This window comes from Artemia franciscana, chromosome 6 (genome assembly GCF_032884065.1).
Source record: "Artemia franciscana chromosome 6, ASM3288406v1, whole genome shotgun sequence".
NCBI lineage: Eukaryota > Metazoa > Arthropoda > Branchiopoda > Anostraca > Artemiidae > Artemia > Artemia franciscana.
The window spans coordinates 35,284,834-35,311,785 of record NC_088868.1 but is presented as its reverse complement, the minus strand read 5'-3'; the positions used below and the strand labels follow the sequence as shown (position 1 = coordinate 35,311,785).

The window sequence follows — 26,952 nt, the reverse complement described above, 5'->3', positions numbered from 1 at the left end:
AGTAATTAGCGTTATTGTGAACTTTTAGGAATATTTATGCGAACCCAATTTTTGGCGAACCAAAACCCAGAAAAATTAGGGATATCGGATCTACTAGTTTTGTGTATTTTGACGTTATTTCATCTAGATAATATTGTATAAACTTTGCTATCTTTTCCGTGACTGGACATGCTTTACGTTTCGACTTCCCATGTAGAAAAATGAATATCATTTCCCGACTAAACTATTTCCGGAAACTATCCTAAAAGCCAGTAGGTGTTTCCCATTGTAGGTAATAAATATTGAAAAACATTATCTATTTAACCTTTTTATCCTTGAAATTAGCATACACCTATTGATTTTTTCTTGCAACCTTTAATTATCTCCAGCTTCTAACTCTTAAGAGTTCTGCTAACACCTCTACTTTAGAATCAAGGTAAACAAAGAATATTGTTGTACCCAGAACTGTGAGGCGAATGAGTTGGAATCTTGGTCTCAAGGTTTTTACCCACTATCTACCGCCTGATTTACATCTCGGAGCACCCCGCGTTCCGCACAGTTCTGCCACGTGTGGCACAATCCCTACTACACTTGGCACACATTTGCCACGCTTGGCACGTGTCCCGTGGTGTACATGATTTCAGAAAGTTGGAACCCTCTCACTTGGTCTTTTCAAATAAAGGCTATGGAGCCCTTCATCTTTTGAAATCCTTTTCATAGAATATTAAGTTTTGAACTCACATTGAGCATATTGATGACCCTATTACGAATCAATGGCATAGTTAACAATTGTTTGACGGGTTTATGGGGTAGCCAATAGAAGATAAGATTCATTCATGAGGAAATAAATATACATGCAATATTACACTATATTAATATCCCAAAGGTTCTTTGGCCTGTAAAGAAGGGGAAGACACATGAGTCACTAGCCCAGAGACTAAAATTCGCTTACTTACTCATAGAGAGAAGAGAAAAAAGGGACTATCCACTTGCGAAAATCGTGGATACCGTGTAGGTATACTCGTTTCATCTTTCAAAATCCTTTCCATAAAGTTATGAAAACTTGATTGTCTTATTACTAATCTGTGACACATTCATAATAGTATGGCTAGGCTTTGAGATGGCCAATAGACCGCCCATTTGAAAAAAAAATCGTTTATACTGTATAATGTGCCACGTTTGCTGGAACAAGCGGCATTTTGAGATATACATTATGTGACGAAAAGGGTGTTTACCATGTAGCATATGTCACGTGGCGGAGCAAGTGTCATTCAGAGTTGCAAATTATATAGCAAATAGGGGGCAACCCTTAATCCTTATTACTGAAACTGGTAATGCAACTTTAGTATTGAGTTCATTTCTCGTCTCAAGTCTCTTTTACGTACTTGAACCCATATAAGGATAACATTATTAATACAATCTGCATACCCAGCGATGAGTCATATCTTTTGAATGTTTCTCCTATGTTTTATGGTTGTTGAATCTTGTATATAGCTGAATGGATCGTGACGGAGCATCGTAACTACCTTTGGCAAATCTCTTACCTTGAGCTTTTGGCCCGGACATTTTTGGTTGGACTTCTGCTACCATACTTGGCATAACTTCAAGCTATTCGCGTGTAGGTGCAATTAGTTAGGTTAGCGTGGTGTTTTTTTAACTGTTGTTCGTTGATTACTGAATAACTCTGAGCTTTTTCATCAATTTTAATATTTGTTGTTTTTATTATTATTTGCTTGAGTGCTTCACCGCAAGTACTGCAAGCACTTCTCACGGAATGGGAAATTAAGCGGTGCCCTATGTCAGCTATATTATTGGCAATAGCTTGGATAAGGTTATGGTTCAATATTTTAATCATTATGGCCATCACTATGTTCAGTTTCGCGAAGAGTTTTGTGAAAAGGACTTCAAAATATTAAGTGCTATTGTCAGGACCGAATCCAGGATTTTTTCGCGGGGATTTTATAAAGGAATTTTTTCGGGGAGAGGAGTTTACAAAAAAACTTTATATATTCATTTTGATGCGTTTTTACGAGTCAGACGAACATTTCTTTCAGGGGTAATGGGTTCTAAGCTTTACCCCTCCCCCTTGATACGGCCTTGGCAGTTGTTCGTAAGATGAATTGCTATAAAACAATAAAAATAATTTTCTGTCATATGCTAATATAAGCTGGAACGTGCATAAGGGTGGGGGATCCCAATCCTCTGAAATGCCGAACAAATTTGATGGCCCAGTCAAAGAACGAATAAACCAGCTACAAAGAAATAATAACGGACTGCCATATGTTTACTGCCTGGAAAGCCAATGCTGGAGATGAAAGAGCTTTTTTTGGATGGTTAATCCCAGATTGTTAATATGATTGACTTGTTTTTAGTCACATTGTTGATCCCCCTGGCCCGACAATATCACGGGACTAGGATGTCGGATGGATTTTTGGGAAAATCCACCGTTGTTTGATTCTTTGTTTTAAGGTAATCGAGAAATCTGATATCGAATTGAAGCCGATCACGAAATGTTATAAGGCTTGGGTTCCGTAAGGCGTTAATCTGGAAACAAAAAAGCACGTTTCTTAATAAGGTAAGGGATGAAAATTCCAGTAGGTTTTGAAGCCCTAGATCAAAAAAGTATGTATGATTTTCTTTTTTAGGGGGAGGGGGAAGTAATAAAAAACATTTTTTCGATCATTTGGATAAGAAATGCCTGGATATTCAGGATTTCGAGGGGGCTGGGCATCCCTCCAGTATTGCCCCTGGTCGAAGGGTCCCAAAATGTCTTAATCCGACACTGATTATGTAGGATAGGAAAACAAGTAGTTAACTATCATACTATTTTTAAATTTTAATTAAAAACCAACAAACTGACAACAAACGGTTTCACTTGAAAACAAAACAAACTTTAATCTCGAAGTAAACTTTCTTGGATTAAGTTCATTTTATCACTGTTATCAGTTGATAAATTATAGCATAACTTCCGTACAGAAAAAATAGTATTATTGATGTGCCATGTCTTTGGAATAGGAAATATGTTTAAATTTAGATATTGTCTCACATCCTTGAGGTGAGATTCATAATGTCAGTGTTTCTAAAGAGCTTGAAAATGAATTCTCCTTATGCTATGGCATTTGGAGTATCGGCTATTTTCATTGGATATTTATTTCAGAGAAGAAAAAGAGAGAATAGACAAGTGAGTGTCTTTTTTTTCTTTTGAATAAAAGTTGACTCACTTAAAGAGTGTGGCTTTTTATTCAACGACTATAGTTAAACCACTATAGGCTACCACTGTCTATTCTATGCCACAACAAACTCGTGGTAATATTAAGCTACCGGAGGCTGACTTACTGAGGGGAGCTATTCCACTCCGCAATTTTATTGCTTCTGCTTTCACCACCTACCTGTAAGCACTTGACATATTTCCTAATTCTCTTTCTTTGATTCATAGTCAGACAAGAATTTACGGCATGTCCTATGGCGAGGCATGTACATGAATTTTTTTTTAGAGGAGGGGGTGAATTGTTAAACACAAAATTGGTAAATTATATATGAAAAACATGAGACATTATATGAGCATGCACAGCAATCATTTTTGGGGGTTGATTGATCCAAATCTCTCTCTCTCTCTCTCTCTCTCTCTCTCTCTCTCTTCTCTCTTCTCTCCCTCCCTCTCCCTCTCTCTCTCCCTCTCCCTCTTCTCTTTCCTGTCTCTTTTCTCTCCTTCTTTCATCTCTCTTTTCTCTCCCTTGTCTCCTCTCAGCTCTATGTTACGTTGTTACGATAGGGTTGCTCTCTCCCTGCTACCCAATGTATGTCTTGGGTGCCTCTTTTATTTCGTCACCCGTTGTATATTTCCGTCGCGCCTCTTACACCACGCATGGTACCCTTCACGCCACTGGTTACGTGTGCTACCTAGTGTACACAATTTGTATAGAGTGAATCCTTGGATATCCGAAAGAAAATGCCATGAGCCCTTACCGTGTGACAAATGTTTCTTGGAACGATTGTCTTTTCTAGCGAATTTGCCAGGAATTCTTTTGACGGATACACAGTTCTTTTTGCCAGTTGCATTTTTGTCTTGATTCCTTTTGATTTGATTTCTTATATTGACCGAATATTATGTATGTGTTTTTCTTAGTTGCTTTATTTCCAATATTTGGCAGGTATATGAAATCGAAACGTGTCCAAAAAAGTGTGGAACAATTTGGCTTCCACATTATAAAAGGATTTTTAAAAGTAATCGTCAAGATTTGACCGAAATAGAATGTAAAAAGTGAAAAAGAGCAAAAAGTGAAAATAAAGAAGAGACTATAATGGCAAATCAGACACAATAACTATTTTAGTAATAGAAAAATAGAGAAAAAGGAAAGAAAGGATCGAGAAAACTAACTAAGAAGTAAATTATGTAGTAATTGGAGTAAGTAAAAAATATACTTTTACTAACATGGCTTTTTGAAACAAATTCTTCAAAAAGCCATGTTAGTAAAAGTATATTTTGTACTTACTCCAATTACTACACAATTTACTTCTTAGTTAGTTATTTGCATTACTTTTTAGGTACTCGAAGCAAAACCGCATTTATTAATTTTTTTTTTTTTTTTTTTTGGAAAAGCTAAAACAATGATTTCAAATGATACAAATCTTGCGCTTTTCAAAGATTTTCGCTTTTCCAGGACAAATACGGGTTTTGAACATGTTTAATACAAATCCGTGAAATTTAGGTGGGGGACTATGATTTTTTTTTTTTTTTGAAGACACAGTTAAGGTGTATTTTTTTTCAAAATCAAGCGGGGGTTATTTTTTTTTTCATGACAACATTAAAAAAGTTAATTTTCTAAATATGGCGGAGGAATAGTTCTCCTGCTCCCTCCCCCTCCGATAAGCCGTCCTGGCCGAGTGGGTTGGTGCGCTGGATCTGGGATCCTTCGTCTGAGAGGACGCGGGTTCGAATCCCAGTGTACCCAATTCTTCAGTTTGGGACGGGGGTCAGTGGTGTGACTCTGTAAGCTTAGCCAGAGTCGACCCAGCTCTAAATGGGTACCTGGAGAAATTTGGGGAAGGTAAACAGGAAGGGTGTGCGAAAGCACAGGATGTCTGGCCCCCAACCCCCCATTGCACTTCCTGGCTGAAGGGCCAAGAAACGGAGATCAGCACCGCCGGTACGGACTGTAAAGTCTAATGCCGTATCCTTTACCTTACCTTTTTTTTACCCCCTCCGATCGGCTCCTCCGGTTAAATTTAATTTTTATAGTTAAAGTTGTATTTTATGAAATAAGGTCTCATCCTATAAACATTAAAACATGTTACACAAATCATTTAGTTATCCTGTTTTTAATGTATTACTTACTGGTAGAAATTATTTATTTAATATGCAAGTTGCCTCTTCTGTCTGTGTAAAATGATTGTTCTATATTGCAACATAGAATTTCGTAAAACTAGAGGAAAATACAGTCCATTCTTGAATTTCCTTAATATTTAATAGTTCTGTCATTGATAAAAAAAAATCAGTAGTAAATTTTGAATCGCCAACAGTTCAATATATGAACTAAAACTAACTAATATACATATCTAAATGATAAAAGTAGTAGTGGCTGAAATCCGTTGGTATGAATGCAAGTCGTCTACATAGGATAGGGGCTTTCGCCTAGTCCCCCTCCCTCCGCCGTCGATATATTGCTTCTATCGGAAAATCACGCTTTCGTGTTGGATGATTACTTTAAAGAAAGTCTGATTCTCTGGCACCTTGAAGTACACTTGGTTCTCTGCCTCCAACTTTGTGGGCCCTCCCTTTCGTGGCCTCTTGCCTCCCCTGTTCTCAACAGTGTCTAAGGGGCATGCCTCCTCTATTATCATAGAAGAATTGTTTTCGGAGGCGAAGAAAAGACTTGAAGTATCAGTTTCGGTTTTTCTTGTAGGACTGAAATCCCCCATTTTCTCATTGAATATGATTCTGCCGAAACAATTTATTTTAAGATATGTGAATGAATAAGTTGCTTGTATACAGGATTTATCACCCCGGGAGTATAATAGAACAAAGTTTTCTTCTGATGTTAAATAGTCATCCTAGTTCGAACTTCGCTGTAAAGCCTATTCTATTAAAGACGACTTAAGAGTCAAACTTCTCCGCCCGAGTATTCTAATTAAGAATAACAACGCATTAGTATTTGAACGAATTTACGAAAAATAAGTGGACAGTGTGGTCATGGTGTGGCCAAGTTCATTTAGTTTAGTTTAGGAAACTAAAGAGAACTGGATATTTGGCGCTTTAACATGACTCTAGTTGAAACAAGAAAGTACTAGCGCTTTAAGAAGTACAATCGAAGGCTGCTTAGTTGAATTCTCACTCCTCTTCCTGTCCTCTCGCCCTCCGCTTAGATGCTTGGAATAATGTGTGGTGGGAAGATGAGTGAAAACTGGTAAAAGTAGCTCAATGTGCTATTGTCACAAGAAGTTGTTGAGTCGAAGCACATTAAAAATTGCTGCCCCGTGACGATGCTAACTCGCAACTTCAAAGGAAAAGAATAATTATGTTCAAAATGTATATTTGTGAAACGGTAATCCCAGTGGTAGAGGCAAATTATTGGTCTTTTAAAACGTGAGTCTTTATCTTAACAATTGTTGCTTGAAGCATAAAATATGCACAAAAGTTTGATTTTGAGTGAAGGGTGAGTCCTCTCTAAGTCCAATGGTGTAGTCAGAATTTTCTATTTTCTGTATCTTCTGAGATACGATAAGGGTTGGGTCTGGGGGAGGGAAACGTGTCCCCTCTGAAGGTCAAAAACTACTAATTACAAGGGTGGAGGGGTGACAAATACCAATTGGGTAGCCCAAGTTTTGTTGGCACCCCCTGAACGTTGATTCTGTGTTCGCCCCTAAATACAACCCAGTATTTATTTGGGTAAGACAGATTTTAAATGTTTTCTACAGCTAAAACTTACTACGGACATACTAGAGTTACAAAACCACGTCATTGCAAAATCCATGCCCAGCAGAAAATGGAGGGGCAAAGACGGGGAGAGAAGACAAAGACCGTACCTGCACCTATTTTTACCGTTCCAAAACAACGACTATTTTGTGATTTTCTTGAGAATTTGAAAAATTTAGATAATTTAGAAAATTTAGATACTGGGTATTGCAGAAGACAACCGAAGTAAGCCAGCTATCTTGTCACCAAACTGATTTTTTTTTCTTAGGGTCCTGGGGAATCTTTTAAGATTTCCTTGTGTTTGAGTTGTAGGCTATCCAACCAAGGACTAGTTTCAATTTTGGCCTGTGTGTGGCAAGTAATTTTGTATTTTCGCATGATTTTAAATTAACTACATTAGGGTTTTGGATTTTGAAGAAAGTTAATAATTTTAATTCGACCGCTATTGTGACATAGCGTGGTATTACTATTTGAACTGGATAACGGTTTACAAAAAGAGTAAATTTCAACTGTAAAGTTTGGTAATGTTAGTGAAAAAATTATGTAAAAAGTCCATTTGGAATGGGGCTAATCTTAACGTCTAAAAATTGATTGTTTTATTAAGACTTGTATCACAGTCCTAACCAGGATTTTCGTTTGGGGTGGGGGGGGGGGGGGCTACAAAAACCTAAAAACGTCAACATTTTGTTTATGCATTTTTCTTATATTTTTACGAGTTGGAAGAAAATTAGGAGGGGAACCCACCCCACTCCCCCCTAGATTTGGCATTGATCACTGTCTCGAACGACGTTTATCCTGGAAGGTGGTCTCGGTGGCAGAACTGAATTGAACTTATAATTTTACATCTAGATTTTATTTAGAGAAAATTTAGCCTTCTGGGCCTCAATTACGATTATATCTATAATTGCTTTTTATTTTAAATATAATTATGACCTCTACTTGACCTCTCATTTTTATTTCTATTGTTTAATTGAAATGACGCCAACTTAAATTGGCTTTGGCGGCACTATTTACCTGTTGTAAACACAGGGATGCGCTGCCAAAGATTTGATTATCGTTGCCTTGTTTATTGCAGCTATTTTTGCCAAGATTTTGAGATTATAGTCGTTTTGAGTACTTGTCTTCTGATTGGAAATTCAAATCATCGATCATTAGATTTAGAAATTCTTGAGCTTTGATTCAATGAGCCCCCTCCTCCCCCCAAAAAAAAAAACACCACTGACATTGAATTTTATTTTTATTTATTTATTGAAACATTTGTTGTTAAAATTTGTAGCCTAATTTTATTGTGTATGATATGTTCATGTAAGTATTTTGTTACACGCTTCCCCCCTCTTCGCCCTCCAAACCCTTATACCTATATATTGTGTTGCTATTTTTCGTCAGTAACACATCCTCGCGGATGTATCAGTAACATATCCAAGCGATGCTTTTATTCCCCATAGAATGATTTTATATGTGGTGTTTGAGAATGAATTATTACTTGCAGTTACTACTTTCTGTTTGAAGAAAGAGTAGTTGAAAATGAAAGACGGGAATTACATGTTGGAATATAGAACCAAAACAATTGAAACTAGCTTGATTTCAAATTCCATTTTGATTTGTATCCTTAAAAATTTGTCCTAGCATAGATTCGAACTGAAGTTACCACGGTCAAAGACAATTGTTGCTACGGCTTGCTTATGAAGTCTTGTAATTGTGACAAACAACCCAAAACGAAAATAGTCGGTGAGTTGGGGAAAACGAGTTGATAAGGTGAAACTAAAATCGTACTACAGAGAATTGACCATTGCCAGAAGAATTGACCGGAGAATTGACCCTGCCAGAAGAGGTTGCCACCACTTGGCCAATATTTGAGATCATATAGGTGCTTTTGGATACTATCCGCTGATTAGGAATTTGAATCAATGATCGTTAATTTTAGAAATTCCTGAGTTCTTGCTTGACAAGAGAAAATGTAAGATTTCTGTGTCTGGATTTCACCCTTTAATTGAGTTTGATGATTTTATTGAACACAGAAAAGATTGAAGTTCGTTAGGGGTTAGGCATTCGATAGCTTTACCATCAATGGGTCTTGGCCCTGCTCCAGTGTGTCACAAAATCGCCAGATGTCTCCATTTTGATTTAGAAAAATGCTATACAACATCGTTTGGAAACGATACCTTTTAAATTGTATTTTATTATTATTGATAAGATGGTAATTTTATTGTGACTCATTTTAATATTTCCAACTTGCAAAAATACCTTTCGCCAGTGAAACACACGCATACTAAGCGTAAAAAGTATGTCTCAATAAATATTCTAGTTTTAGTTTCACTCTGATTGTTTTCTTTTTTTAGATTTCCGATATCATGGTCGGTCAAGAAGACTCAATGACAGCCAGAGAAGCCTTATTGAGATGGGCTCAGAAAACTACTGCCAAATACCCAGGCGTCCGAGTTGGAGATTTTACAAACTCATGGAAAGATGGCCTCGCTTTTAATGCTATTATACACAGAAACAGGTAAAATTATCTTGAATTACAGGATCACCATCTATTAGATCAGTTTGGCTATTTCTTGCTCCATACTAAAATTTTAATAAGTATGGAGGACTACTTCCACAAGATTAGCAGTTCAAGTAACAAGTTGGACTACATAACCTCGTCCAGTCATGATAAATTTGATACTGAACTTTGATAGTTTTGATAACTTGGCTTAAAATAGTAAAAAAAGAATATATAAGCCAGCGTTTCTTACCTACATTTTTCTTTGTCTATTTTTTATTAGGAGTGAACCCTCTGATATCCAAAAGAAATTGTCATAAGCCCTTACCTAGTTACAAATGTTTCTTGGAACGATTGTCCTTTCTAACGAATTTGCCTGGAATTTTTGACGGATACACGGTTCTTTTTGCCAGTTACAATTTTGCCTAGATTTCTTTTTATTTGATTTCTTATATTGACCGAATATTATAGGTGTGTTTCTCTTAGTTACTTTATTCCCAGTATTTGGCTGGTATCAGGAATTGAAACGTGTCCAAAAAAGTGTAGGAAAAAAGTCCAAAAGTGTCCTAAAAAGTAGTAGTGGGCTCGGGTAGATGGTTAATTTTTATATTTTCGATATCTTGGTTAATCGAGAAGACCCAATAACAGCAAGATAAGTTTTGCTGAGTTGGGCTCTGAAAACTATTGCCTGTATTACTATATACCCAATTGAAATCTATATATTGAAAGAAACTATGTATTGAAAACTATATGCCCAAGTGTTAGGGTTGGAGTTTTACTGACTCGTAGAAAGGTGGTATCGCTCTTAATACAATTATCCATAGAAACTATATAAAGGAGAAACCGGTAGTTAGAAACCTATAAAGGTAGAAACAGGTAGAACTCTTCATAATAGCAGGATGACCATTTACTAGATGGCCAATTTGGTTATTTCTTGCGCCGCATAGGCTCTAAAATTTGACGTACGTGTCAAAAAAGAAGAAGAAAAATCCCTCAATGGTTTCTACCGTTCCGTACAAAAATCTTAAGCCATCTACTTCTCCCGGTAACAAAACCCCGTCTTGTGGCGCTTCTTTTATTGATATTGGGTAATTATTCTGCAAGTAATATTATTTACTCGGTAATATTATTTACCGATCCACTCGTAGTAAAGCTTCAAATCCTTTTGCTTGCCCGGAAAATAAAATTAGGAAAATAAAATGATAGACAAATAAAATAAATGATATAAAATAAAATGAAATGATAATAAAATGATAGATAAAATAAAATAAAATGATTGATAATAAAATAAAATGATGGAAAATAAAATATGAAATAAAATAGAAAAATAAATGACGGAAAATAAAATAAAATGATAGATAAATAAAATAAATGATATAAAATAAAATGAAATGATAATAAAATGATAGATAAAATAAAATAAAATGATAGATAATAAAATAAAATGATGGAAAATAAAATATGAAATAAAATAGAAAACAAATGACCGAAAATAAAATGATAGATAAATTTGGTATAAATATGATAACTTTTTCGTTCTTATTTTCACACACACACCCCGCTGGAAAAATATCCGTTCGGCTACCATGACTGTACATGGTTCTGGTGTTCAGTTTGTTGCTTCAGTTGGTCAACTTGTAGGGAACTAGTTCTTGCATGTTCTTTTTACAGAAAGATGTTTGATTTTTGATAAAAAGAAGACTCCTCCACCCCTCCCGCTACAGAAAAACTCCTGTTGGCTGGTACCCTTTAATAGACAGGGTTCTGCATCCAGTTTGTTGCTTCAGTTGGTCAACTTATTATAAAAGTAGTTCTTGTGTGCTCTTTACAGACAAAAGTTTAATATTTGAAAAAAAAATAATAAAAACTGAAGTTTTAAATTTAAAGCTTATCAATTTAATGCTTAAATTTTAAGATTAAATTTGATAAATAATTATTAAGCACAAAATGATTTGGCGTGTTCAATGTTTTGTATTGAATAAGGTCTATACTGAACTAATGTTTGTTTTATTTTTTAGGCCAGACCTTGTTGAATGGAGGACGATTCGAAATCGAGCCATTCGTGAAAGACTCGATTCCGCCTTCAATGTACTTGAGAAAGAATATGCAGTCACTAGATTGCTTGATCCAGAAGGTTAGTCAATTTGTTTTTGTTTCTAAAACTTACTTTGTCTCCCCTATTACCATATTCTACCGAAAAAGACTGTCAAAGCTGATATCTTTCTAGTTTTTTGTCTTAGTTCCTATGCAACCTTTCGGTAGACACTTGTTTTGTATTTTTACTGGAAAACCACAAAACAACCCCTTTGATTTTGAAAAACACCCTCCCCCTTTATTTTCGTGAGCCGTTGCTGATCGAAAGTCACTGCTCTTTTTTTTTCTGGAGTCTCACTTTGGTCCCAGAAGTCTTTAAAAATCTCAAAATATTGCCAAAAAGTTAAATAAAGTAGAACAAAATTCTGAAAAAAAAAATCATTGTCAAGCTACATATTCTAAAATACTTTGGGTACTTGTTTCTTATAGCCACGAAACTCAATATCTTGTATCAAGAACGTGAGGTAATAACCGGTTTTCATGGTCTTTATAGCAGACAATATTAGCTTTGACTCGGTGGGAAACTACATTGTAGCTATGTTTTAAGTAACTTTTTAGTTGGGATTTTGGTTAAGATAGTTTAGGTTACGTATTTAATATAATGCGGTCTGGGCTGCCCAAGTTCCATAATTCTTTGTTGTAATTTTCATAATTTTGTTGATTTTGTTCATTCTCCCTAGAATTTTTTTTTTCAAAAGCCTTATGAAACTTCCGGTTACTTTGGGTCATTCCTGAAAATCATGGAAAATCCTGCTCCCTTTTCATTGAATTTTTCTTCCCCCATGACATATTTCTCCAAGGAAAGATCCTCCCACATAGCTCCCTCCCCTCAACCCCACCCCAAACCAAAAAAGTCCCCCTGAAAACGGCTGTACACTTCCCAATAACCATTACTATATGTAAACACTGGTCAAAGTTCGTAACTTGCAGCCCCTCCCCCAAGGATTGTGGGTGAGTAAGTCATTCCCAAAGACATAGTTATTAAGGTTTTTGACTATGCGGAACAAAATGGCTATCTCAAAATTTTGATCCATTGACTTTGGAAAAAAATGAGCGTGGGAGGGGGCTTAGGTGCCCTCCAATTTTTTTGGTCGCTTAAAAAGGGCACTAGAACTTTTCATTTCCGTTAGAATGAGCCCTCTTGCGATACTCTAGGATCACTTGGTCGATACGGTGACCCCTGGGAAAAAAGAATATAAACAAACAAATAAACACGCACCCGTGATTTGTCTTCTGGCAAAAAATACGAAATTCCACATTTTTGTAGATATGAGCTTGAAATTTTTGCTCTGATCAGCCGAATGCGATGGTGTGATTTTCGTTAAGATTCTATGACTTTTAGGGGATGTTTTCCCCTATTATCCAAAATAAGGCAAATTTTCTCAGGCTCTTAACTTTTGATGACAAAGACTAAATTTAATGAAACTTATATATTTAGAATCAGCATGAAAACTCGATTCTTTTGATGTATCTTTTAGACGTTTTTTTAGAGTTTCGTTTACTATTGAGCCGGGTCGCTCCTTACTACAGTTCGTAACCACGAACTGTTTGAAAAGAAGAAAGATCCGTTTTGACTTATAAGGCCAACATTTTCCATTCTATATTTGTATCAGTGACTCATTCATGTAAACAAGCCAAAAATGCTCATATTAGGAGCTCATATCTGTAATCCTACAGTTGTGTTCGAACATACGATTATAATATTATTTCAAGAGGGTAAAATTACTATTTTAGATTTAGTAGAAATGACGAGTTAAATCTAGTGGTGAATAAGTGTCAATAAATTAGGAACACCTTAGGATTTTTTAGGGGGGTGGGGTGCATCTCCGGTTACGTACCTGTCTTAGAATGCCCTTTTCATGTTAAATCCGGGTTATAATTGCCTTTACTACTTCTGTTTCTCTTATTTTCTGCTTGCCTGAATTTTTTTTTCAAAATAAGAATTTTTTTTCAACCCAATTAATATTTTTAATCATAAAACACTCGTATTTTTATGGTTAGTTGTTTTAGCCTTTCTTTTTAGTCAACAGTTTGATTCTCCTCATCTTCTGCTTCTAGTATCTAATTAAATCACTAAATTAATGTCTTCACTACAATGACAATAAGAACTTACCCGAGAGGCTGCCTCTTCTTCATCAAATGGTGTCGTCTTGGAGCGCTACTCGCTCCAACACATCGAGGTATATTTCCTCCACGCCGTGCCACTTGAGGGCAAATTTTCACCACATTACGTGCGCCACATGGTGTAAAAAAATGAAAATAGAAGCCCCTCGCAACTTCTCACAATAAACTGATTGGGCAAGATTCTGGCTTACTTTTTTGGTACTTGTGACTCATCCATATACCCAAGTCAAATATTCATCTTATTATGAGGTAATCTTTGGTGTTTATGTATTGTATTTCAGAGTAATTAGAATATTATGCCGAATGTGACCATGTTAGTAATATAGATAATAGTTTTTGAATAATTTATTATAGTACTTGAGTAACAGTAAATTGACACAATTCGTTGATTTACATTGAAATGGATCTTTCTTCTTTCTTTTTTTTTGAGTGGGTCGCTTTGACGTTTAAAACTCTTTGAAGCTCAGTTTTCACGCTCAAATTATATATATATATATATATATATACATATATATATATACATAAATATACAATATACATAAATATGACAAAATTTCTCCCCCCCCCACAGAAATTAAAAAGCAAAATTCAAATAAAATTCTCAAATTTGGAAATTCTTATTTTCCACGGGGAGGGGGAGGTATTTTCCGGGGGGGGGGTAAACGCCGGCCACCATTACTATTATAATCTCTTCTAAAATTACTCCTCACAAAGGGGATTGAAATTTGATATTTTAGATACTCTGATGAAAATTATTTAAGCAACTGATTCATTTATTACATCTCCATAAAATTAATATTTTACAAAGAAATTCCAGCTCCCCTATCTAGTCATGTACGAGGGAGAGGCGGTGCTTTGAATGTAGGGGCGTAATTTCGTCAAAATCCTGGGGGGGGAGCAAAGGTGGATCAAATTTTCCCAAATCAAGTGAAAATGACAGTGGAAAATGAAAAATCATCCATATAGTACCATAAATGTAAAGAAATACTGAAGAAAACTGACCTGTTTCTGTGAATCATTCAGACTTATCTTAGTTTTGACAAGATTTTCGAAGAAACTAAATTTTAGCTTGGGGGGGGGGGCACAGTTTGGCATGGCGCGCAAACTCGGGTCTGGAAGGGACAGTTCTATAAAAAAATAAAAGTTATGTTTTCATTTGAAATACCTAAAAAAAAAAATCAAAATTTATTGGGGGTGACAAGAAATATAAGCCCCTCTTAATTGGGGTTGTTTCTTTATGGATTGATCCAATTTTCATTCCTATTGTATTCGGTTATCAAGAAACTAATGTTAATTGTTAAGAAACTAATGGGAAGTATAATTTAAAAAATACTGTAAATTTTTTTCTTTACAAATGTGTAAAAAAAAATGTAGCCGAACACAGTACTTATTTTGTTAGAGGATATTTTCAAGTTCAGTCAATCTGCAAAACCACGGAGTAGAATTTTGAAAATCCTGCGAAAATTACTCATCAAGTTGGCGCCTAAATCAAATTGTAATCTGTGTAATTAATATGCCATTGTTGCTATGATAGTCATCAAAGCGTCATTAAAGAATATAAAGCATAGCATATATTAAATGCGTAAACGAACCATTGCTGTATTTAATGTATGCTATGCTTTTGCTAAAAGATGAATAATCGACAGTATAAAGAAGTTACTTGACCAGTTTCTTGTGTCGAAATGTTATAGTGTCTGTTATATAACCGATAAGTACCGAATCCGGTGCAAATGCTGTGTAGTTTACTTGGCTGTATTGTCAAAGAATATATCATGACAAAACCAAAGAAGTAAATCTTGAGAACAAAATGTCTATGCAGTAGTGTTAATTAAAGGGCGGGGAGGGCCTGTATCCCATATATATTTTAGTCGCCCCCCTCAATTTCAAAAATATTTTTTGAGGAGGTATTTTGATTGGGAAATGACTTGCTATTTTCGTAGATAAAATTTAAAAGAGGACAAGTTTGTCCCTCCTCCTTCCTACTTAGATATTGAAAATGTATTTTAATCTCTGCTTTTCCCTTCTCACAAAAATTGTGAATTAATACTACTTGGTGTATGGACAACAGGACGAAAAAGAAGAAGAATCCAACGAATATTTAGCCTGTGTGCAGCAAGTCCTCCTTAGCATGGAAAAAGGAACAGGATAGGCACAACTGCTGCTGTGTTGTTAAGAGAAGTAGTTGCACCGACTTGTATACTACTTGGTGTATACTACTTGTATACTAATACTACTTGGTGTATGGACAACAGGACGAAAAAGAAGAAGAATCCAACGAATATTTAGCCTGTGTGCAGCAAGTCCTCCTTAGCATGGAAAAAGGAACAGGATAGGCACAACTGCTGCTGTGTTGTTAAGAGAAGTAGCTGCACCGACTTGTATATTACAAGATGTGTAGTTATCAAACATAACTTCACAAACCCAATTGTTCTTGAAACAGCAGGTTCTGAAACAGCATTCCCTATTAATAATACTATTTCCTATAATAATAGCATTTCTATAATAATAATATAATATAATAATATAAGGTTATATAATAATATAAGTTATATAATAATAATATATAATATATAATATAATAATGCTATTATAATAATAATAGCATTATATATTATAATAATAGCATTATATTTATATAGGTTATATAATAATATATAATAATAATATAAGGTTTCTATAATAATAATAGCATTTCCTATAATTATTACTACTTGGTGTATGGCCAACAGGGCGTGATAAGAAGAAGAATCCAACGAATATTTCGCTCGTGTGCAGCAAGTTCTCCTTATCATGGAAAAAGGAACAGGTCGGTGCAGCTATAACTGCTGCTGGTTCTGTGTTTAGGAGAAGTAGCTGCACCGACTTGTATATTACAAGATGTGTAGTTATCAAACATAATACAAGTGTATCAAACATAATTTCACAAACTCAATTGTTCTGAGGTTCTGAAACAGCATTCTCTCTTGCTCAATAAGTTTTTTTGTAATCTTAGTAGAGCATAATAAAACTAAAGTTTCAAAAGTGCTGAATTTTTACATGGAGAATTCCACAACCCTTTGTATAAGCACTTTAGTTAAGCGAAGAAGAAAAAGTAATCGTGAAATAACTCAATAAGTTATTTGGGTACTTCTCTACTGATTGAGTTCAATCGTCCCTTCAGACGCATGAGAAAACCGATGAGAAAACTGATCGGTACGAGAGGAAATCTGTTCAGACAATACATGTACCTACTTGTATCTACTTGTACACTACTTGTATATTATTCAATACACACTCGAAAAACTTGGATTCGCCGATCAGACAATAAGCAGTTTATACCTGTCAGTTTTCGAAGAAAATTAGCTTAGGCTCAGATGAAAACCACGTTTTAGGTATATTTTTATTAAAAATTTTGGTTGGGTTAGGTATTTAATATAATGGTTCTTTGCGGCTCCATACCATAATTCTTTGTTGTAGTTTACATAATTTTGTTACTAAAGTGTTATATTTTCATTATATTTTGGTATATTTCTTGAAATCCAAATTCTCGAGTGTGTACTGAATAATACACAAGCACCGAAGTAGCTACTATGTGTACTTCTTCCTTGATTTTTGTTTGGAGCTGTTATTGTATCTATTGGATGATTTTTCTGTTTAATCTCTTTCCACTTTATATTCTTTCATTTTTAAAGAATTAATATAGTTTAAATGCTTTCCATTTTTCAACGCCTAGGACGTCTTGTTGTATACAGCCGAAATATTCGTTTGATTGCTATTTTTTGATTGATTGCTATTATTTTAAGATTTATTCTTTTTCTCCCTACTGACCATAGACCACCTGTTCTCAAAATTTACTCCTTTGGTTTTCCCTATAATGTAGAATTCTCCCTCACAGAAATAGTTTGAGAAATTGTATTTTTTATACCAATACTTTTTGCTGTATGTTAGATGCTTAAAAAAGCATTTCCTGAATTAACCGCTGGATAACAGTTTAAAAAAGAAACACGTTTTGGGTGTTTCCGCTCTCTTGTAAAGTATGTGGTGTAAAATATAACGCCTTTTGAGATATCACGATCAAGATCTTGAAGATGATTATTGCATCATTAATAACCAAGTAGCTTATATTGAATCCCGCTCTTTTTTCAGATGTCGATACCCCCGAACCGGACGAGAAGTCTTTGATTACGTATATCTCCTCGGTTTATGATGTGTTTCCAGAGCCCCCTGTCATACATCCTCTTTACGACCCGGTAAGTGGGAATCCCTCTTTTTTTAGCGATAAAAACTAGGGTGTTTACCGAAACTCAATTATGGTTAATGATAATTAATGGGATAGTTGGGGGCGGGGGTATTTCTGAAAAATTAGAAAAAATGAGGTATTTTTAACTTACGAACAGGTGATCGGATCTCAATGAAATTTGATATTTAGAAGGATATCGTGGCTCAGAGCTCTTATTTTAAACCCGTCTAGATCTGGTGACATTGGGGGGGGGGGAGTTGGGAGGGGGACACCTAAAACTTGAAAAATATTTAGAGTGGAGGGATCGGGATGAAACTTGGTGGAAAAAATAATCACGAGCCCTAGATACATGATTGACATAACCGGAACGGATCCGCTCTCCTTGGGGTAGTTGGGAGAGGGGTTAATTCTGAAAAATTAGAAAAAATGAGGTATTTTTAACTTACGAACAGGTTATCGGATCTCAATGAAATTTGATATTTAGAATGATATCGTGTCTCAAAGCTCTTATTTTAAATCCTGACTGGATCTGGTGACGTTGGGGGAAGTTTGGGGTGGGAAACCTAAAATCATGGACAACGCTTAGATTGGAGGGATCGGGATGAAACTTGGTGGTAAAAATAAGCAGAAGTCTTACATACGTGATTTACATAATTGGAACGGATCCGACATATTGGGGGGGGGGGGGTTAATTCTGAAAAATAAGAAAAAATGACGTATTTTTAACTTACGAAGGAGTGATCGGATCTTCATGAAACTTCATATTTAAAAGGACCTCGTAACTCAGATCTCTTATTTTAAATCTCAACCGGATCAAGCGTAATTGGGGTAGGGGCAGTTGGGGGGGGGCCGGAAATCTTAGAAAATACTTAAAGCGGTGAGATCAGGATGAAACTGGATGGGAAGAATAAAAACCTGTCTAAGACATGTGACTGTAATAACCGGACCGGATCTGCTCTCTTCGGTGGAATTGTAGGGGGGGGTAATTTTGAAAATTGAGGTATTTGTAACTTACGAAAGGGTGACCAGATCTTAATGAAATTTGATATTTAGAAGGATCTTGTGCTTTAAAGTTCTTATTTTAAATTCCGACCAGATCCTGTGATGTTGGGGGGAGTTGGAGAGGGAAACCGGAATTCTTGGAAAACGTGAAAATTAGGGTATTTTTATCTTACGAATAGATGATCGGATCTTAATGAAATTTGATTTTTAGAAAGAATTCATGTCTCAGAGCTCTTATTTCAAATCCCGACCAGATTGTTTGACACTGGGGGGAGTTGGTGGGGGAAATCTTGGAAAAACACTTGGAGCTTAGGAATCGGGATGAAGCTTGGTGGATAGAATAAACAAATGTCCTTGATACGTGATTGACAGAATCGTACTGGATTCGCTCTCTTTGGGGGAGTTGGGGGGAGGGGTTCAGTGATTTGGCGAGTTTGGTGCTTCTGGACGTGCTAGGACGATGAAAATTGATAGGCGTGTCAGGGAGCTGCACAATTTGACTTGATAAAGTCGTTTTCCCAGATTCGACCATCTGGGGGGCTAAAGGGAGAGGAAAAATTAGAAAAAATTAGGTATTTATAACTTACGAGTGGGTGATCGGATTTTAATGAATTTTGATATTTAGAAGGACATCGTGACTCAGAGCTCTTATTTTAAATCCTGACCGGCATTAAGCCTCTTATTTTCCTTTTTAAATCAATATATTGATTCATAGAATTTTGTTAGAGCTCATACCATATGATCTCTTGGCTCTTAGCTCTTCTCGCCTCGTCACAAGTGCCATATGAGCTCTTAGCTCTTGTTATTAAATGTTTTTATGTAAGCTGGTCAAAGTAAAATGTAAGGATCAGATGTTGTATTTGGTATTGATTTATCATCGCATGTTGGTGCGATCCAAAAAAAGAGAAAATTAAGAAAATTATCCCCCTCCCGGAAAATCCCATCATCGAAAAATTCCCCTCCAGAACATCCTCCTTGGAAAATTCTTTCCCTGGAAAACATTCCCCTCCAAAACGTACTAATAACGATCGTATTTTTAAATTAAAAGTATTCGAAAAATCCCCCCCCCCTTTTTGCAGAAGCTCCTTCACGGAAATACTCCCTGGACACACAGACAAACATTCGATTTTATTTATATAAATTTCTTCCACTTTCCGTGATGAGATTGAGCTGAATGTTGCATACACATTAATATAGGTTGATAATACATGATAACGTGCATGTACACATGCATTACTTATTCGTTCCTGCGAATGGTGCTTCTTGGTTTCTTATTTAATGAATCTTGAAAACTGTTAAATAAGAAAAAAAGAAATTAAAGAAACAATTAAAGAGAAAATTAAAAAAGAAGTAAAATGCAATTTTATTGTAATTGCTAAAACGATTTGTTTAATGGGAGATGCTTAGGTAGTTAGGAAATTATGAAAATTAATTACTTTAGGAAAACTAAAGATATTTAACCCCTAAATTACAGTCTTTAATCTTTTTGTATATGTTTCCTTGCCCACTCTTGTTCTTAACAACATTTTAAATTAAATCTGAAAATAGCTCCGCTATATTTTATTTTGAAGACGAAAGAAGACACTCTTTAGCAGAGCTGTGGAATCGATTATAAGTTATAACCGACTCCAACTCCAGACATTTTCAATGTACCAACTCCAACTCCTTTCAGCAAAAATCTACCGAAGTTTTGACTCCACAGCCATGTTTTAAAGCTTCATTTAAGTGGATTTTTAAGTTATAGCCGAATCCGTCTCAAGACATTTTCAATATACCAATTCCGACTCCTTTCAGCAAAATCTACAGAAACTTCGACTCCACAGCCCTGTTTCAAAGCTTTATTTAAGTGGATTTTTAATTATAGCCGAATCCGTCTCAAGACATTTTCAATATACCAACTCCGACTCCTTTCAGCAAAAATTTACTGAAGTTTTGACTCCGCAGCCCTGTTTTAAAGCTTCATTTAAGTGGATTTTTAAGTTATAGCCGAATCCGTCTCTAGACATTTTCAATATAGCAACTCCGACTCCTTTCAGCAAAATCTACAGAAACTTCGACTCCACAGCCCTGTTTCAAAGCTTCATTTAAGTGGATTTTTAAGTTATAGCCGAATCCGTCTCAAGACATTTTCAATATACCAACTCCGACTCCTTTCAGCAAAATCTACAGAAACTTCGACTCCACAGCCCTGTTTCAAAGCTTCATTTAAGTGGATTTTTAAGTTATAGCCGAATCCGTCTCAAGACATTTTCAATATACCAACTCCGACTCCTTTCAGCAAAATCTACAGAAACTTCGACTCCACAGCCCTGTTTCAAAGCTTCATTTAAGTGGATTTTTAAGTTATAGCCGAATCCGTCTCAAACATTTACAATATACCAACTCCGACTCCTTTCAGCAAAATCTACAGAAACTTCGACTCCACAGCCCTGTTTCAAAGCTTCATTTAAGTGGATTTTTAAGTTATAGCCGAATCCGTCTCAAGACATTTTCAATATACCAACTCCGATTCCTTTCAGCAAAAATTTACTGAAGTTTTGACTCCGCAGCCCTGTTTTAAAGCTTCATTTAAGTGGATTTTTAAGTTATAGCCGAATCCGTCTCTAGACATTTTCAATATACCAACTCCGACTCCTTTCAGCAAAATCTACAGAAACTTCGACTCCACAGCCCTGTTTTAAAGCTTCATTTAAGTGGATTTTTAAGTTATAGCCGAATCCGTCTCAAACATTTTCAATATACCAACTCCGACTCCTTTCAGCAAAATCTACAGAAACTTCGACTCCACAGCCCTGTTTCAAAGCTTCATTTAAGTGGATTTTTAAGTTATAGCCGAATCCGTCTCAAGACATTTTCAATATACCAACTCCGACTCCTTTCAGCAAAAATTTACTGAAGTTTTGACTCCGCAGCCCTGTTTCATTTAAGTGGATTTTTAAGTTATAGCCGAATCCGTCTCAAACATTTTCAATATACCAACTCCGACTCCTTTCAGCAAAATCTACAGAAACTTCGACTCCACAGCCCTGTTTTAAAGCTTCTTGTAAGTGGATTTTTAAGTTATAGCCGAATCCGTCTCAAGACATTTTCAATATACCAACTCCGACTCCTTTCAGCAAAATCTACAGAAACTTCGACTCCACAGCCCTGTTTCAAAGCTTCATTTAAGTGGATTTTTAAGTTATAGCCGAATCCGTCTCAAGACATTTTCAATATAGCAACTCCGACTCCTTTCAGCAAAATCTACAGAAACTTCGACTACACAGCCCTGTTTCAAAGCTTCATTTAAGTGGATTTTTAAGTTATAGCCGAATCCGTCTCAAGACATTTTCAATATACCAACTCAACTCCTTTCAGCAAAAATTTACTGAAGTTTTGACTCCGCAGCCCTGTTTTAAAGCTTCATTTAAGTGGATTTTTAAGTTATAGCCGAATCCGTCTCAAACATTTTCAATATACCAACTCTGACTCCTTTCAGCAAAATCTACAGAAACTTCGACTCCACAGCCCTGTTTTAAAGCTTCATGTAAGTGGATTTTTAAGTTATAGCCGAATCCGTCTCAAGACATTTTCAATATAACAACTTCGACGCCTTTCAGCAAAAATCTACAGAAACTTGGACTCCACAGCCCTGTTTCAAAGCTTCATTTAAGTGAATTTTTAAGTTATAGCCGAATCCGTCTCAAGACATTTTCAATATGCCAACTCCGACTCCTTTCAGCAAAATCTACAGAAACTTCGACTCCACAGCCCGGTTTCAAAGCTTCATTTAACTGCATTTTTAAGTTATAGCCGAATCCGTCTCAAGACATTTTCAATATACCAACTCCGGCTCCTTTCAGCAAAATCTACAGAAACTTCGACTACACAGCCCTGTTTCAAAGCTTCATTTAAGTGGATTTTTAAGTTATAGCCGAATCCGTCTCAAGACATTTTCAATATACCATCTCCGACTCCTTTCAGCAAAAATTTACTGAAGTTTTAACTCCGCAGCCCTGTTTTAAAGCTTCATTTAAGTGGATTTTTAAGTTATAGTCGAATCCGTCTCAAACATTTTCAATATACCGACTCCTTTCAGCAAAATCTACAGAAACTTCGACTCCACAGCCCTGTTTCAAAGCTTCATTTAAGTGGATTTTTAAGTTATAGCCGAATCCGTCTCAAGACATTTTCAATATACCAACTCCGACTCCTTTCAGCAAAAATTTACTGAAGTTTTGACTCCATAGCCCTGTTTTAAAGCTTCATTTAAGTGGATTTTTAAGTTATAGCCGAATCCGTCTCTAACATTTTCAATATACCAACTCCGACTCCTTTCAGCAAAATCTACAGAAACTTCGACTCCACAGCCCTGTTTTAAAGCTTCATGTTAGTGGATTTTTAAGTTATAGCCGAATCCGTCTCAAGACATTTTCAATATACCAACTCCGACGCCTTTCAGCAAAAATCCGCAGAAACTTCGACTCCACAGCCCTGTTTCAAAGCTTCATTTAAGTGGATTTTTAAGTTATAGCCGAATCCGTCTCAAGATATTTTCAATATACCAACTCCGACTCCTTTCAGCAAAATCTACAGAAACTTCGACTCCACAGCTCTATTTCAAAGCTTCATTTAAGTGGATTTTTAAGTTATAGCCGAATCCGTCTCAAGACATTTTCAATATACCAACTCCGACTCCTTTCAGCAAAATCTATAGAAACTTCGACTCCACAGCCCTGTTTCAAAGCTTCATTTAAGTGGATTTTTAAGTTATAGCCGAATCCGTCTCAAACATTTTCAATATACCAACTCCGACTCCTTTCAGCAAAATCTACAGAAACTTCGACTCCACAGCCCTGTTTTAAAGCTTCATGTAAGTGGATTTTTAAGTTATAGCCGAATCCGTCTCAAACATTTTCAATATTCCAACTCCGACTCCTTTCAGCAAAATCTACAGAAACTTCGACTCCACAGCTCTGTTTTAAAGCTTCATGTAAGTGGATTTTTAAGTTATAGCCGAATCCGTCTCAAGACATTTTCAATATACCAACTCCGACTCCTTTCAGCAAAATCTATAGAAACTTCGACTCCACAGCCCTGTTTCAAAGCTTCATTTAAGTGGATTTTTAAGTTATAGCCGAATCCGTCTCAAACATTTTCAATATACCAACTCCGACTCCTTTCAGCAAAATCTACAGAAACTTCGACTCCACAGCCCTGTTTTAAAGCTTCATGTAAGTGGATTTTTAAGTTATAGCCGAATCCGTCTCAAACATTTTCAATATTCCAACTCCGACTCCTTTCAGCAAAATCTACAGAAACTTCGACTCCACAGCCCTGTTTTAAAGCTTCATGTAAGTGGATTTTTAAGTTATAGCCGAATCCGTCTCAAGACATTTTCAATATACCAACTCTGACGCCTTTCAGCAAAAATCTACAGAAACTTCGACTCCACAGCCCTGTTTCAAAGCTTCATTTAAGTGGATTTTTAAGTTATAGCCGAATCCGTCTCAAACATTTTCAATATACCAACTCCGACTCCTTTCAGCAAAATCTACAGAAACTTCGACTCCACAGCCCTGTTTTAAAGCTTCATGTAAGTGGATTTTTAAGTTATAGCCGAATCCGTCTCAAGACATTTTCAATATACCAACTCTGACGCCTTTCAGCAAAAATCTACAGAAACTTCGACTCCACAGCCCTGTTTCAAAGCTTCATTTAAGTGGATTTTTAAGTTATAGCCGAATCCGTCTCAAGACATTTTCAATATACCAATTCCGACTCCTTTCAGCAAAAATCTACCGAAGTTTTGACTCCACGACCCTGTTTTAAAGCTTCATTTAACTGGATTTTATAAGTTATAGCCGGCCCCGTCTCAAGACATTTTAAATATACCGACTCTGACTTCATTCAGCAGGAATTTGCTATTTCTTTGAGCACGGCGTCCCAGTACTACCCAGAGTTACTTAAATTTACCACTAGTGACAGCGTGTATGAGGTACTGATTTTGGCAGCCAAACTTGTATTAAATATTTTGGTAACCTTTTTTTTTTGAAGATAAATTTGCAGTAGGTCTATTTCTTGCTCCTCCTCTATTGCTATAACGAAAAAAAACAAAAAAAACTATGTTGTCAAATATAACCATTAATTACGAAATCACCGAAAATGAAATCATCACTGCCGGTTCACTGTTTTTATTTTTATTTTTCAATTATTTTACATTTTCAATTTGCTTTTAACGTTATTATATTTATTTTCAACTGTATTTTTATTTTCAGTTTTCTTAGGAAATACGGAGAGCAGTTCACCGCCTGGTTGCTGCTTAGGTCAAATGAGAATATGACTAATTGCTATTATATTCGTTATTTGCTTTAATTTCTCGTTAATAATTTATATATTAACATAAATTTATAATAGTTAATTTATTTATTAATTAAAATAAATCATTTAAATAAATCGTTTAAATGTCTTGGTCTAAATTTCTTTTATATTAAATTTAAATTTATTTAATGTTTTTTTTTCAGGAAACTCAGCGAAAGTACAATGATTACAGAGAGCTAAGTCGAGTCTTGATGAGCTGGATTCGTCATTCCGTAGCCGTAATGCAAGATAGAGATTTTCCACCAACGCTAATTGAAATGAAGAAATTAGCAGATGAATCAAATAGATTTAGAAATGAAGAGGTTCCCTCTCGACTTAAAGAAAAGCAGGCCTTATTTCAAATGTTCAAAGATATTGAGGTAATTTTTGCCGCAAAAAAAAAAAAAAAAAAAAAAAAAAAAAAAAAAAAAAAAAAAAAAAAAAAAAAAAAAAAAAAAAAAAAAAAACTTGAGATAACTATTACCAAGTGCGGATGTTAATAATAATTAACTGTTCAAATTATCCGTGTTGTCTTTTGAAAAGTCCACAAGGATGTTATAGGGCTAGGAAAGCAGGCCAACTGGGAGGTTTTTTTTTTAACAAAATGAAAAATTTTTGATCATAAGTTTTTGTTCTGATATCTTACTTTTTTTGAGGACTTGGGCTAGATTGAATTCCAGGTAGTACTTTCGTTTGGTTCTTTGCGATACAACTGGCGTGATTGCCTAACAGAGGACAGCCCTTGGTGGACGATTAGCTTTGAACAAAATCTGTTTGCGAATTTAGGGATTCAACTTTTTAAGTTCCTAGTGAAGGTCTCCTCAAGAGCAAGTTCCATCACTTTGAAGCTGATTGGTCAGCTTGATCCCAAGTTCTTGGGTGGATGTCATTTTGGTTACAAAACAAATGAGGCTTCTCTCTATTTGAGCTCGACATATCTTATGAAAAAAGTAAAAGAAATATAGTGACAGAAATATCCATGCCCTCTAGTATCTTGCGCACAAAAACTTGAGACAAAAAGTACTGACTCAAAATTTTTTTGAATGTTTTTGGAACTGCAAAAAATCTGATGAAGCATATCTTATATGTATATATATCTCTTGATCTTTGACTTATTGCAATGTATTTCCAAAACGAATTTCTGTTTGACCAACGTTGTTCTAGACAAATAAGGCCAGGGAAGCCGACAAAATGCTACTGCTGATTAAAAGTCATTGCTGCACCAAGCCGTTTGAGGCCGACCTAGCTGTGTATGCTCACTTTCAATCTTGCACTATTTAGAGCTTCGCTCTTTCGTCCTCCCGTGGATTTTCTGCTTCTTGAATATTTTCTGAATTCTCTTAAATCACGGAGCTATGATCAGCGCAGCTCTGCATGCTCACTTTCCATCCTGGAGATTCACAGAGATTTTGCAGAGTATATGTTTTGCTGATTCGCTCTTTCGCCCTCCCATCACATATTTGCTTCTTTAAATATTTTCTTATGAATACATCCCGTCCCATTTGAGCATGTCATACTTTTGATTTGGTCTCAGCCAGATTGGAAAAAAAAACTCGCCGTTGGTGTGAGAGTTGAGCTAGCGCGTCGTCGGTAACGTAGCCTTTATCCGTAGATTAATCCGGCATAATTATCAAATTAAGAAATTTAATAATATGTTAAAAAAAATAATAACATAGATTGTTGCAGATTGTTCAAATATTAGCCTACGGTATTTTCTAAAAATAAATCTTATTGGTGGATGTGAAAAGTGACGCTTTAAAGAGAAACTCATTGAACTTACTCAGTATGCATCGCAAA

The 26,952-nt window shown here is 35.7% G+C and overlaps 1 protein-coding gene across 1 annotated transcript in view; it reads left to right on the top strand.

Moving 5' to 3' along the window:
• The window catches only part of LOC136028353 (microtubule-actin cross-linking factor 1-like), a gene marked incomplete in the record, with an annotated part of 451,602 nt that overhangs the window by 159,284 nt on the left and 265,366 nt on the right, over positions 1–26,952 (top strand). The window contains 4 exon segments of the mRNA XM_065706142.1: positions 9,232–9,395; positions 11,396–11,511; positions 17,721–17,824; positions 25,320–25,535. Of these exon segments, the coding sequence (XP_065562214.1) occupies positions 9,232–9,395; positions 11,396–11,511; positions 17,721–17,824; positions 25,320–25,535 (600 nt within the window).